At 37.8% G+C, this 12,582-nt stretch overlaps 1 protein-coding gene across 3 annotated transcripts in view; it reads right to left on the bottom strand.

Moving 5' to 3' along the window:
- UGGT1 (UDP-glucose glycoprotein glucosyltransferase 1) overlaps positions 1-12,582 on the bottom strand; it is a 49,848-nt gene that overhangs the window by 23,777 nt on the left and 13,489 nt on the right. For all 3 annotated transcript variants that reach the window (XM_010568211.1, XM_010568212.1, XM_010568213.1), the window contains exons 12-21: positions 12,138-12,198; positions 8,954-9,045; positions 8,186-8,336; positions 7,791-7,910; positions 6,574-6,659; positions 5,989-6,124; positions 4,913-5,044; positions 2,119-2,283; positions 1,761-1,881; positions 893-991 (exon numbers count right to left, since the gene is read on the bottom strand). In XM_010568211.1, coding sequence (XP_010566513.1) covers positions 893-991; positions 1,761-1,881; positions 2,119-2,283; positions 4,913-5,044; positions 5,989-6,124; positions 6,574-6,659; positions 7,791-7,910; positions 8,186-8,336; positions 8,954-9,045; positions 12,138-12,198 — 1,163 coding nt within the window. The remainder of the gene's footprint in view (positions 1-892; positions 992-1,760; positions 1,882-2,118; positions 2,284-4,912; positions 5,045-5,988; positions 6,125-6,573; positions 6,660-7,790; positions 7,911-8,185; positions 8,337-8,953; positions 9,046-12,137; positions 12,199-12,582) is intronic.

Genomic DNA, 12,582 nt, shown 5'->3' with positions numbered 1-12,582 from the left:
ACTGTCAAGCCATGGGACTGCAAATTAATGCACACTTTCAAATGAGCCTGCGGAGGTGTAGGTTTAATTAATACTTTACAAAGTGAAAACAAGAAACTTGTTCAGATCTAAGTGACTGAGCATGAACCAAGGGCAAATACGAGACAGAAGGAGCAATGGGAACATTTAAGGCAATGCATGCAGGTGGCAGTGGCTGGAGATAGTACTGGGGACACTTGTGAGAGCCTAGTAAAGATGACAGACAGGAACAAGAGGAATTGGTTCAAATGACAGCAGCTTATTTATGATACCTACCTGAAACAGATATACAAAGGCCTGATTAAGCTCTGTATTATGTCTGTGCATGCATTTCTTACATTGAGAAGTACAGCTAAGTTCTAACACTAACAGGAGACTTTATAACTGTAATAAAACAATACTATCAATGAAAAAGCAGTACATGCACTGGAGCAATAAAAAGAGCACGGACCACGCTAGGTGTTGTGTTATATAATAGGCAATAACAATTTTCTCCTGAATCCATGTAACTTTTAGTAATTTTGAATTATGAGACAGAGAGTTAGAACCCCTTTTGTATTTTTCTAGTCAGTGTCGCTGCAGGATCAGAGCTTACACTGCTGCATTTCTGGTGGTCATTTGCAATACAGCAAGAGCAGGTTGGGTGGGACTTCATTATTCATTGAAGGCTGGGCTGGGTTTAAAGAGGGGAACATTCTTGTTCCATGTAGATGTCATGCCTTATGAAAAAAAAAAAAAAAAATCTTTCCTTTTAACACTTAGATTGCACCATTACCCACAGGCCAGAACAAGGCTCAATGCATGTGTTAAGTACTGTATGCTTGGAAACACACATAAGATTAGATTAGGGTTCATAATCCACTGCAGATGTTACCTTTCTTTGTTAAGTAGGTCATGCTGTTTGCGACAGCAGCTGTCTTGTCTTTAGAATCCAATGTGGTAAATCGAGCAAAGTCATCCACATAAAAGTTATCTGAGAAAGAGAAAAAGTATTAGGTGCCAAAGCAACTATTCCATGTAAAATGAAAAAAATCACTACTATTACCAGAACATTAAGCACACATCCCATTTTGTTCCTTGTGATACTGCTTTTTATGTCTCATTTCCACTGTTAACATATAAGCTGAGGAATATATTTTTGTTGTCTCATAAATTACATTAAAGACTACACTGCATATTTGATGTGCAGAAGTCAGTTGAAAGAATTGTTCAAGTCTCACTTAGTTGAAGTTAATTTATGTAAATAGTATACATTTAAAAATCCATTGTGTTACTATTTTTCAAGCAACTCAAAAAACCTAGTTGTACAAGTGTTTTTGCAATACTGTCCTACTGCAGAGTCACTGCACTGGGTGTTAATACATTTAGCCATGAAAAGCTCTGCTAAATCTTAAGTAATTCCAGAGATGACTGTCAATCTGTGCTCCAGAGGAGGTTAGAAATAAGAAACAAGCTGTTACTTTATACACGATATGACTGTTCTTGGCTTTTGCTAACATTGCTAATTTCTCAACTTCATGAGTCATATTCCCCTAAAGGTTTGTATAAAATCAAAACAAATTCCTGTTTTGAAAAATCCATATGCATTAGTGTTGCTATTGCACATAGCATCTCCCGCAGCACCAGGGCTAGAACGTCACTTGGGGTACTGTTAATACTTTGCCACTAGAGCTTTCTGTTGGAACAGCAAAAGTCTTTTACTCAGATACTTCAGGCTTCATGCAATTAAAAGCATTCCTTACTCGTTCCTGTCAGATCTAGGTACTCTCTCTCAGACATTAAGATTCTTGAGTTAATTCTTGGAACAACATTAGGCTGGTTCATTATATACTCAACCACATCCTGGTCATTAGATAATTCACCCTGAAGGAAAGAAGAAAGAAGCAATATTTGTTACTTCACATGTAGATTTGCCTTAGATAATTTAAAAAAAAAAAAACAAACAAAAACAACAAACAAAAAAAAACCAATGACAAAAAAAAAACAACCCAAGAAATGATGCAAGTTAAATTGTCTTGTGTATTACATATTCAGGGACCTTTGAGTCAGTTTTTCCAAATCTTATTTCTCTCTAAAGTCACAGCTGAACTCAGCACGTACCAGGTACACAGCTCGCTGGAAGATGCTTGTGGTTTCCAGGATTTTGTGCATTGTCACGGTTTCTAGGTCATCAGGATCCAGCTGATCTTTTTGAAAAGGCATTCCATTGAACAGCACAATAGGGAGAGGACCTACACCCGTTTGCTCATAGTAACCTCTTGCTGCCTAAATACAGGGAAAGAAGTAGCTTTACCATGTCAGCCCATTACCACAAGGGTTCATAATGTTTCCATGCAATATCCACACAAGTCTATTCTAAACACACTAAGCTGTCCTTCCAGCTTTTACATGATACAATGTTAATTTTATGCAGTGCACAAGACACTTTCTGTATCTTACATGCACAAGACATCTTGTCTTTCAGAGTTTCAAAGCAAAAAAAGTTACTTCATAATACAGAAGTGCAAAATATTCCATTAAGTTCATATTGTAAATAAATTAATTCCAATGAGCACTTTCTGGTAATAGCAAAAAATGCACAACAGGAAGTCTGACTTTGCATATGGAAGCAAATGCAGTGCAAGCAGTGGCAGCTGTAATGTAAGACAGGGTAGAGGTTTTTTCTTTTTAACATGGTTCTTAAACTTGTGAAAACACCTTTACTTGTGGGGAGGGCGTTATTATGTCAAGACAAATTTCCCCATTTCATGTAACCACTGCAAAATGCACTGTCATTATTGATACTCTGTTACAGACAGAAGTTAATCAGGTTCTACTGTTTAGAGGTTCTTGTTGAGGGCTTTCAAGACCTTTTAAGGACACAATTATCAATAAGCTCAGATCACATGAAAAAGCGCTCAGTGTTGCTTTAACTTCTGTTGCAGCAAAGCCACCAGAATGGCCTCTCAAGTCTTCTGGAGGAGACCACTTTGCATGGGTTAGGCGTTTCTGGGGGGGTGGGGGGTGGTTGCTTTTGCTTTGTTTGGATTTGATTTGGTGTCTAGTACGTGAAATGAAAAGGTCTCTCCTGTCACAATGTATTGGGTTTGTGTGGCAAGGTTTTGGTAGCCGCAGGTTACAGGGGTGGTTTCTGTGAGAAGCTGCTAGAAGCTTCCCCTGTGTCCAACAAAGCCAATGCCAGCTGGCTCCAAGACAGACCTGCCACCAGCCAAGGCCAAGCCCAAACCCATCAGCAATAGTGGTAGCACCTCTGGGATAACAGATTTAAGAGGGGAAAAAAGTTGCGGCAAGCACAGAAACTGCAGCCAGAGAGAGGACTGAGAATACTTAAGAAGAACAACCTTTCAGACCCCCAGGTCAGTAAAGAAGGAGAGGGAGGAGATGCTCCAGGTGCCGGAGCAGAGATTCCCCTGCAGCCCACAGGGAAGACCATGGTGAGGCAAGCTGTCCCCCTGCAGCCCATGGAGGTCCATGGTGGAGCAGATATCCACCCGCAGCTGGGGGAGGACCCCACGCTGGAGCAGGTGGATGCCCGAAGGAGGCTGTGACCCTGTGGGAAGCCCACGCTAGAGCAGGCTCCTGGCAGAACCCGTGGCCCTGTGGAGAGAGGAGCCCACGCTGGAGCAGGTTTTCTGGCAGGACTTGTGACCCCGCAGGGGACCCACGCTGGAGCAGTGTGCTCCTGAAGGACTGCACCCCATGGAAGGGACCCATGCTGGAGAAGTTCATGGAGGACTGTCTCCTATGGGAGGGACCCCACACTGGAACAGGGGAAGAGTGATGAGTCCTGCCCCTGAAGAGGATGAAGCGGCAGAGACAACATGTGATGAACTGACCCCGTCCCCCTGCGCTGCTGGCAGGGCTAGGTAGAGAATCTGGGAGTGAAGCTGTGCCCAGGAAGAAGGGAGGAGTTGGGGGAAAATCTTTTGAGATTTGGTTTTATTTCTCATTACTCTACTCTGGTTGACTGGCAATAAATTAAGTTAATTTTCCCTAAGTCGAGTCTGTTTTGCCCGTGACGGTAACTGGTTGAGTGATCTCTCCCTGTCCTTATCTCGACATGTCTGTCTGTCTGTCTTTTATGGGTTTTGATTTCCTCAAAATGCTTTTCCCTTCACTTCCCTACATAAGAAGATGGAAAGCATGTGTGCATACAAGCCTATTTATGTAACCCTGACTGCATTCCTTAGATTTACAGATGTAGGCAGTATTATCTGTGTTACAGAGCTATTGTAGACAGTGTTTCCATTCTTTCTTTTGGAATATCCAACAAAAATATAAACATCCCCCTACAGAACCTCAAATAAAATCTGCTTCATCTCACATATAAGTCATCCAATAGTGATTTGCTCTCCCAGTTTTCTCCATACAGAAAAGTATCAACCCTAAAAATAACTTTTAAGAAATTATTTGAGGAAGATTGTTGAATGCCTTGCTATAGGAAAGGCATTTTGAATTCATCATCATTACTTTATCTCACACAATATTCAAATACCGAGAAAGAAAACCCACACCAATCCTTCCCAGATATTAAGACCCTGGTTTTCTTATGAATCATCACCATCACATTAATTTTTTTCAAGTAATTAGTAAAGTCTGCATACCAGAATGAAAGCACGACTTACGAGTCACAAAGTTATCTTGGTTCTGGTACTATACATACAGATTTTTTAAAAATATATATTAGAATACACTATATATATTATGTATATTATATAAAGCTTTGTGCTGAACAAAATACTTATTGAAGCATTACTAAAAGTCACCCAGTGTGATAACAAAATAGCTACCTGGTTAGTAAAAGAATTGGATCACGAAATTGTACGTAGCTATATTTTCAAAACAGTGTTGAAGCAAAAAAAAGTAAAAAAAGCTTTATTTCATGAATTCTTACCTTTCTGTTTTGATCATAGGCAGAATCAATTCCCAGAATGCTGTTGACTTCCACATAAGGATACTGTTTCTCAAGAACACTAACCACATGCTCCACTTTCAGCTGATCTCCTGTTTTTACTTTGTTATATATCTGAAAGGCAGATACAAATACAAGTTTACAGCTGCAACTGTAAAGCTTCTGTCCTTATCAAAGCTAAGTTGTCCTATCACCTGCATTCCAGTAATTACAGTAAGGCATTAACAGCCAGACTGCAAAACATAAATTCATATTTATTAGCTGCAATAACAGCTCCTAAGCACTTGCAGATCTTATAGTTATGTTGCTTTACCTCGTAGTCATTCCAGTGAGATTGGAAGGAGGTAAATACTATCTATTTCTTTAAATAATAACTTGCATCTTTAATTAGAAAAGGTATTTGAGGGGGAAAAGTAGCACTTAGGGGAAAAAAGGCTCAAGTAAAGCATATCCAAAGAGCTACCCATCCCTTCAGGACTAAGACATGGTTACAAACAATACAACAGATCTCACATGTAAAGTAGGTAATGGTTTCCCTCTTGAAGGCACAAGATTTTACTTTGCCTTACAAAGACATATCACAAAAGGTAAGAATAAAAGTCATTGTCTTCAAGTCACCAGCAGTTTAATGTTACTGTATGCCCCAGCTTGTCGATTTGTGCAACAATGTCAAACCACAAGTGAAAATGCATTTACTAGCACCTCTGTTACCCTTTGATGTGGCAAAAGTATGCAGCAGGAACTCTTCAAAACAAATTATAGTATTGGAGGGATATAGCAGTTTAGAACTCACTGGCAGAATGAGCAAAGAGGCAGGATCAGAAAAACATGCAAAAGTGTTAAGTGTCACATTTAAATCTAGTCTCACTTGTTAAAGTTAGGTCAGAAGCACTTTACAAAGAAACACGTATTGTGTGGTAGTAGTATTCAGAGATACTCTGAATACTAACCAAGTCAAAGAAAGATTTCTTCCATTATTTACAAATTAGCACATTAACGTAATCTTACATACATGGAAAATATTAAAACATTAATTTCCCTTTTAAATGAATACTTACAGACATGACAGTCTGGAAAGCATGATTATTGTCCATTTCTTGTGCCACATAATTGTATGCCCTAAGGAGGGCAACACCAGGATCCTGAAGTCCATCAACATTCTCCAAGTCATTAACCACAAAGACTAGTCCTATCCTGCAATGAAACAAATCCCCACATCATGACTCTATTATACTAATAAATAATCAACTCTTCATACAACTGTCAGCTATGATCATCAGCTTAGACGAAGGCTTCTTCTGGAATAGACTGGTAAGATTTTGAACAGAGCAGCCAGGAATCAGACTTAGGACATATAATCTCTAACGGTGAGTCCATCAGAATCTCATTTTAGATGAAAGAGATGAAAAGCACTTTTAAGTTTATTTTGGACCATTAAAGAAACTGAACTCTGTTTTGCTAGTAGCAAAAATTATTTTTAAAAAAATTTAAATAAGAAACAGTATTTAGTAAATGCCCTTCCCAACCACCAATAGAAGATATGTAAGATTTCTACAGTGTCCTAGCAATGAGAATTTCAAAATTGCAGAAGTCACAAAAATAAAACTGATGTAAAAAAATTCCTGTTAAAATATAGCAATTACCTCAGTGGGATGTGGTTACTGAAGAACATCTCTGCCACGTTCAGTAATTCTCCTGTGGTCTCATGAGTAGGATCTACTATCAGCACCTGCATACAAATTGCAAGTGAAAAGTTTCTATTTCCTTAAGAAGTCAAGATACAGGTTTTTTATTAGAAATAGCTTCATTCACATCTCAGTGCAGAATTATCAGTCCTATTTTATATGCTGTCACGGAGATGAGGCCCACTAAATAACAGTTTCTTCTAAAGTCTTTAAGTCCATTATCTAAAATATCCAGTCTAAAACACTCCTTTAACCAGAAGAGATCAGACTCCTCACGTACTTTATATCTTTACCTCAGTATACCCTAGCATCTAGGCTTCTGCCTCTGCATGTGCACAAATCCACCCATGAAGATGTGCATGGGAGATAGGCATTTGTCAGAACTGAGGAACACAGCATTGCTCTGCTCAACCCCCTGGAGAGCCAATGCTGCTAAAACATTCTCACAAGCCCAACACAGGCAGAACCAGGCCATTCAGAATGAATTTAGGGCCCTTTATTCGTGCCAAGTGTTGTTTTTTCATTTAATAATTTCAATGCTAAAAGTACTGAACTCCAGAGAAAAAGAGAACACATTAATGCTCCCACAGCTTCAGGTGGTTCAAGTCCCTATTTGCCACTAATCAGAGAAGTCCTTTTCTCTATAGGGCCACTCTGCCACATGACAAGAGTTACAGTACAGAATTTACAAACTCCTTTAGATCTAACTTTAAGTAGATACTAGAAGCACACCCAGGATTAAGCTGAGGGCTGTTGATCACCTTTTGAAGCCTTAGTGTAAGAACGCTTTCTAACTGAAACAACTGAAGCTGGCCTAAACCCTGTTAAGAACGTACTAATTAACAAATTTGAGGGATTTCATTAACCAACTTCAGGTATTACCACAAAGTTGAAATGCACCAAATCCTCACCCATCAGATGATAGATTTTTCCATTGATGAAGCATTTTTTGGCATCTAATGGATGCCAGAGAATCATGCTCAGCAATCTCTGAATCTCAGCCATAACTTACTAGTACAAGTAGAACAAAATGGTTTCTTTTAGAAAAACATCCTATCTCCAGATATTTCAGTGACAGGGAATCCAGTATATATGCAGGAAAGTTGCAAAAGCTAATGTCCCTGCTGTTGAAAAAACAAAATGCACATTTCATTTCTAGTCAGATTACTACTTACAAAATTATGGAAGTTTTTTCTAATTTGTCTGATCACGCCTGGAAATGTGGGACGCAGCAGTTCTTGCACATTGGAAGGCCAGGAATTATACCGACTGTCAACTTCAAGATTGTTGATCCACTAAGAAAAAACAAACGCATTTAAATGACTGACAGTCCTCCTGTTTGAGTCTGACTGTAAAATATTCTAAAATCAGACGCTATATTGAAAACTGTATGAATAAAAATTTAAGCTTTTTTAAAAGAGCTAATTATGTTTATAACCTTACTTTCCTTTTTTTCTTCACTGCAGTTTCAGAGCTGATTGTGAGATAAGAACAAAAGCACCCGTGACAGCTTGAGAATGCACAGCCCAACAGCAAGTAAGATACTTCTTTGTATAAAATTCATACGCACTGAAATAGCAGGGCTTCTGATGTCCACAGCATAGTCAGAATCTGATGGCTGAATGTTCAACTTCAGAACATTGTGCAAGGAAAGACCCTCAATTCCTAAGCTGTGCAGGCCTTCCATAACACGGGCTTCATTGCGTAGCACATCAATCAAGCTGGAAAGAAAAGAAAAAATGTTGAATTTGTATAAACAAGTCTGTCGTGTCTGTGCGTTACTTCTTATTTATCACCTATTTCTAACTGTCCTAAGAAACTTGAGATAACTTAAACCTATTCAATTATAGTGTATTTCTAGGAAAAACTACATTAAATCAAGATAACTAAAGCATGATATACAGATGTAATTTCAATTCTGTGTTACTGAAACAAATCTTGACAAAGATATAAGGTCATTTTCAGATGAAAAATCTACAGTGGTTTATCCTTTGAGAATCAGTCTACTACCTTCAGAATAAAACCTGTATGTTGACAGTCTTGGAGACCAAAATCTTGCTAGTCACAGCACAGGTCAAAAGAACAGTACAAAGGTGACTTCCCATTCCAATCTTCAAGGGTATTCCAGTCTTCACATCAGTTTTTTTGTTAGAAATGCACTTGCATAAGAGAAGGAACCATGACTTGCTTTTTCCAGTACTTAACAATTAAACCTAGTCTAGATACAGACTTTGTGAAGAAGGTTCAAAACTGTCTAAATGACTTTATCATCCACACACAAGCAGGATGCAAGCTCCTAAACAGGATACAATTATTCTGAAAAACAAAACATTCCTACCTAAATACGTCCTGAGTGTCTAAATCAATAAGTAGTCCGTTGATGAACAGGGCAGAATCTCCCGGTTGCAATCCTAGTGTTCCTTTGAAATACTGAAACAAAGTAGAATGCCATTAGAAGAACGCTCTGCACAGAAAAAAAATTACTGGTGAGTTTAATGTGTCAAATTGTAGACTTTATCTCCCTAATTGCATTACATTACTTCTCAACTACAGTCCTTGCTGACTTTGTGCACACATCCATACTGGGGAAAAAACAACTGAAGCTATTTAGTTCTTAGATACATAAATCGGACTTCTATTTGTTTCTTTTTACATGATTCAGTAGTGCATTGGAAAGTCCCTGAGTGGACTTTTAAAATATACTCAGATTAAATGATTAAAAATGCTTGATAGAAGGAATTTCATTTTTTGTTAGCTGACAGCCCACAAAGTAGATGGACAAATAGCATCCAGTTACTTGTCTTAGCTCTTTAACAGGCAGTTTGGGGCAGAACAGACTTAAAATGCTGGAAATTGCGTGGCACTCACTAGTGGAACTAACTACTGTATTTAAGGTACCAATTAAGTCCTGGCCTAGTGGATATGTCATTGAAAAGTAGATGAGCTGCCATTGTAGTCTGATCTCCCTGAAACCAGGCAGCACACAAATGGAAAAAAGTCTTATCAATATTTTGGAATTTCTTCCAAGTACCTCTAAGCAGTACCCCATTTGAATGGATACTTGCCCCTGAATTGAGGTACCATCACAGAGAACAATTTTGAACCACAAGAGCTGAAAAAACCACAGTCCTCCTGAAGCAAATTTCCCACCTCTAGCATGAAATATTCTGTTGAAAAAATGAAAAATGACATTGCTTTCTTCCGATACCTCATTTTGCAGTACCAGTTACAAAATTCTAAGAGGCATGATGAACACTGAAGGAGAAACATAGTATTTGGACATTTAAAAATACTAATATCATGAAGAATGTGAGCAAAGCAAACAGAGGAATAGCAAAGTACCATCTGAAGTACCAAGAACAGAAAAGCAGCATCTGATCAGGAAGAATTTATACATTTTATTAAATAAAAAAAGTTCCCAGAGAAGAGCTGAATACATGCAGTGTTAAATTGTATCTTTTTGTAGATAATTATGTAGTAAACTGTAACTTTACTAATAGCAGTGAACTTCACTGTCAAATAATATCCACACAAACCGAGTCATGCAAAGAATAGCTTTAAAGGGCAGGGTTAGATCTAGCCATATCTGGATCTAGTAGCCTAGACATACTTTGAATAAAAATGAATCCACAAAATCATGGGTTTACCTGTGGACCAGTCTGATCTAACACGTAACAGAAAAGCCACCAGGTAGTTTTAGCTTGCACTTACATTCTATACTTTGTCCCTTCCAGAACCACACCAGACGACAGTGTCAAACCGCATCCCTTCTTTCCTGATTTTATCGCTATTGAACAACAAGGGATTTCTCTTTCAGAACAGGAATCTCAGGGGACTTGTAAGTAGATGTCAGGCAACTTTGCATTTACTATTAGACTAGCCAAATACCATTGATTATATTTTAAACAAAGACGTAAGTGTGTACTTAACATACTTTGTATTTTTCTTATTAATACCAAGTGAGACTGAAAAGTATGAAGTAGATCATACAGCAAAAGCTGTTGTTTGGCTTTGTTTTCATTACCATCTTAAACTTTTATTTTGCACTCTATCCAGACTGCCCTACCATGTATATTTTAATTGTACAAATTTCTGTACAAAAGCCTGTACAAAATTCCCAAGTGGTGGGGTTTTTTTTATAATGCTTTGCTAATGTGATGTACACAACAGAGCTGTTGAAACATTTTTCTGCAAACACCAGAGCCTACTCAGTGACATCCAGAGGTACCTCATAACCTGGGGGGTTTTATGATTCTGTTTCAAAGCCTACGTAGACTTACTTGGATAGCTGTTAAATTTTATTCCTTCACTAGTTTCACTCTCAAAGCACCACCATTGGAACTATTTTCTCCACATAATATGAAACATTTCTAAGCCATGGCAGAAGGTTTCGAGTTTGTTCTGTGACTTGTAAGCACCAATGAATTCAGATATATAAACACTACCTCAAATTGGGTAATGAGAACTAAATTTCTTCTGCATCCTTAAAACTGTAAGAACACACTTAATGTATTTGCTTTTCAAGCAATAGCTTTCTACAAGCTACGTTCATCCAGCTTGGACATTTTAAAATAATCTAAAAATGTAACTACATTTTGACTCTAATAACTTCCATTAAAAAGCACTCACACTTTTAATATCTAGTTGCTTTTGAGAAGTTCAGAATACAATCAAAACCTAAAATCAGTAACTTGAAGTCAGCCTCTTTTCAACTATTACCCAGGACGAGTAGTGCTATGACATTCAGACTTCACACATTAGCTATACCACTCAAATAAGAACTAAGTCAGAGACTGAAAGAAGGCCACTGGGCAGTCACAGTCCTACAAGAAACATACTAACCATCTCTATACAACTTTAGCTGGCAAGTCATCACTACAAATGTGTTACTCAGAAACTAAGTAAAGATGGATGTGACACAGACATCAAAATTTCTACTGCTTCATTTTTGACATAGTCCTGTCCTGTAGATCAGATTAAGACAGTCTGCATGGAAATCCTAAGAGCACCTATGCTGTATGTTTTCTGTAAATAAACATTTTTCCCCCAGGTTAACAACATAGTACTTTCATTGTATTTAAAGGTAATTTTATAAAGATAAATAAATACAGTTACCAGATTCTGAGTTCAGATACCAAACAGAAGCTCACTTTCATATACATTAACAAGTGCTTGCCAAATAACTATCAGAACAGTTTACTACTGTGAACAACCATTGTAGGAGTAGCTCTGTGAGCAAAATCCCATAGCATCATTCCCCAACACAGTGATTTCACTCAAAGAATTTATGACCAATATTTTCATATTTGAGCAAACAAGCTAAATTATGTTCCTAATCCATGTTTGAAAATCCACTACTTCTTTACTTCGCAGATGCATATTACAACACAGTTGTGTGTGAAAATACCGGGCCATTATTTTAAGCAAAATGTAAATTTTTAAATAGAATCATTATTTTCAAAGCTTGAATTTATGTTAAAACCTAAGTGCAAAAGCACTATGTTCCTTTCTAGAAGCATTACCTTTTGGTTCTCTTCAATTTCTGCTCTGAGTTCCGAAGAAACAACTGTTTTTGTTATGGCTCTACAAAAATAAAAACATCATGTGGTGAATCATCTTTCTGTTTATCTAATGGGTAGATTACTTATCTACTTATCCTCCTTTTTGTACCTTATATAAAAATATATTTAGTCTCCTGGTATAAAGAGCTGCAATCAGAAGCACTTGCACTTTGTGGTACCATTAAACAGTAGGATGCACTGTTTTTTCTTATACTGTATAATTCAGCAGAACATAAAAATGTTAACCACATGCCAACTCTCAGTGTCTAATTTCACATGAACCATAATAGAAGTGGGCAGCTGCCAGAAAGGTAGAGGTGGAGGCTGGCAGCAGAAAATAGGGGGATTTCACTCCACATTGTGGGTTCCCATTCCTTTCCTTACATTGGATCCAGTGATTGCATCA

Source organism: Haliaeetus leucocephalus, unplaced genomic scaffold, assembly GCF_000737465.1.
Source record: "Haliaeetus leucocephalus isolate CR32 unplaced genomic scaffold, Haliaeetus_leucocephalus-4.0 Scaffold240, whole genome shotgun sequence".
Taxonomy (NCBI): domain Eukaryota; kingdom Metazoa; phylum Chordata; class Aves; order Accipitriformes; family Accipitridae; genus Haliaeetus; species Haliaeetus leucocephalus.
The sequence above is the reverse complement of the archived record's forward strand: the minus strand, read 5'-3'. Positions and strand labels throughout refer to the sequence as shown.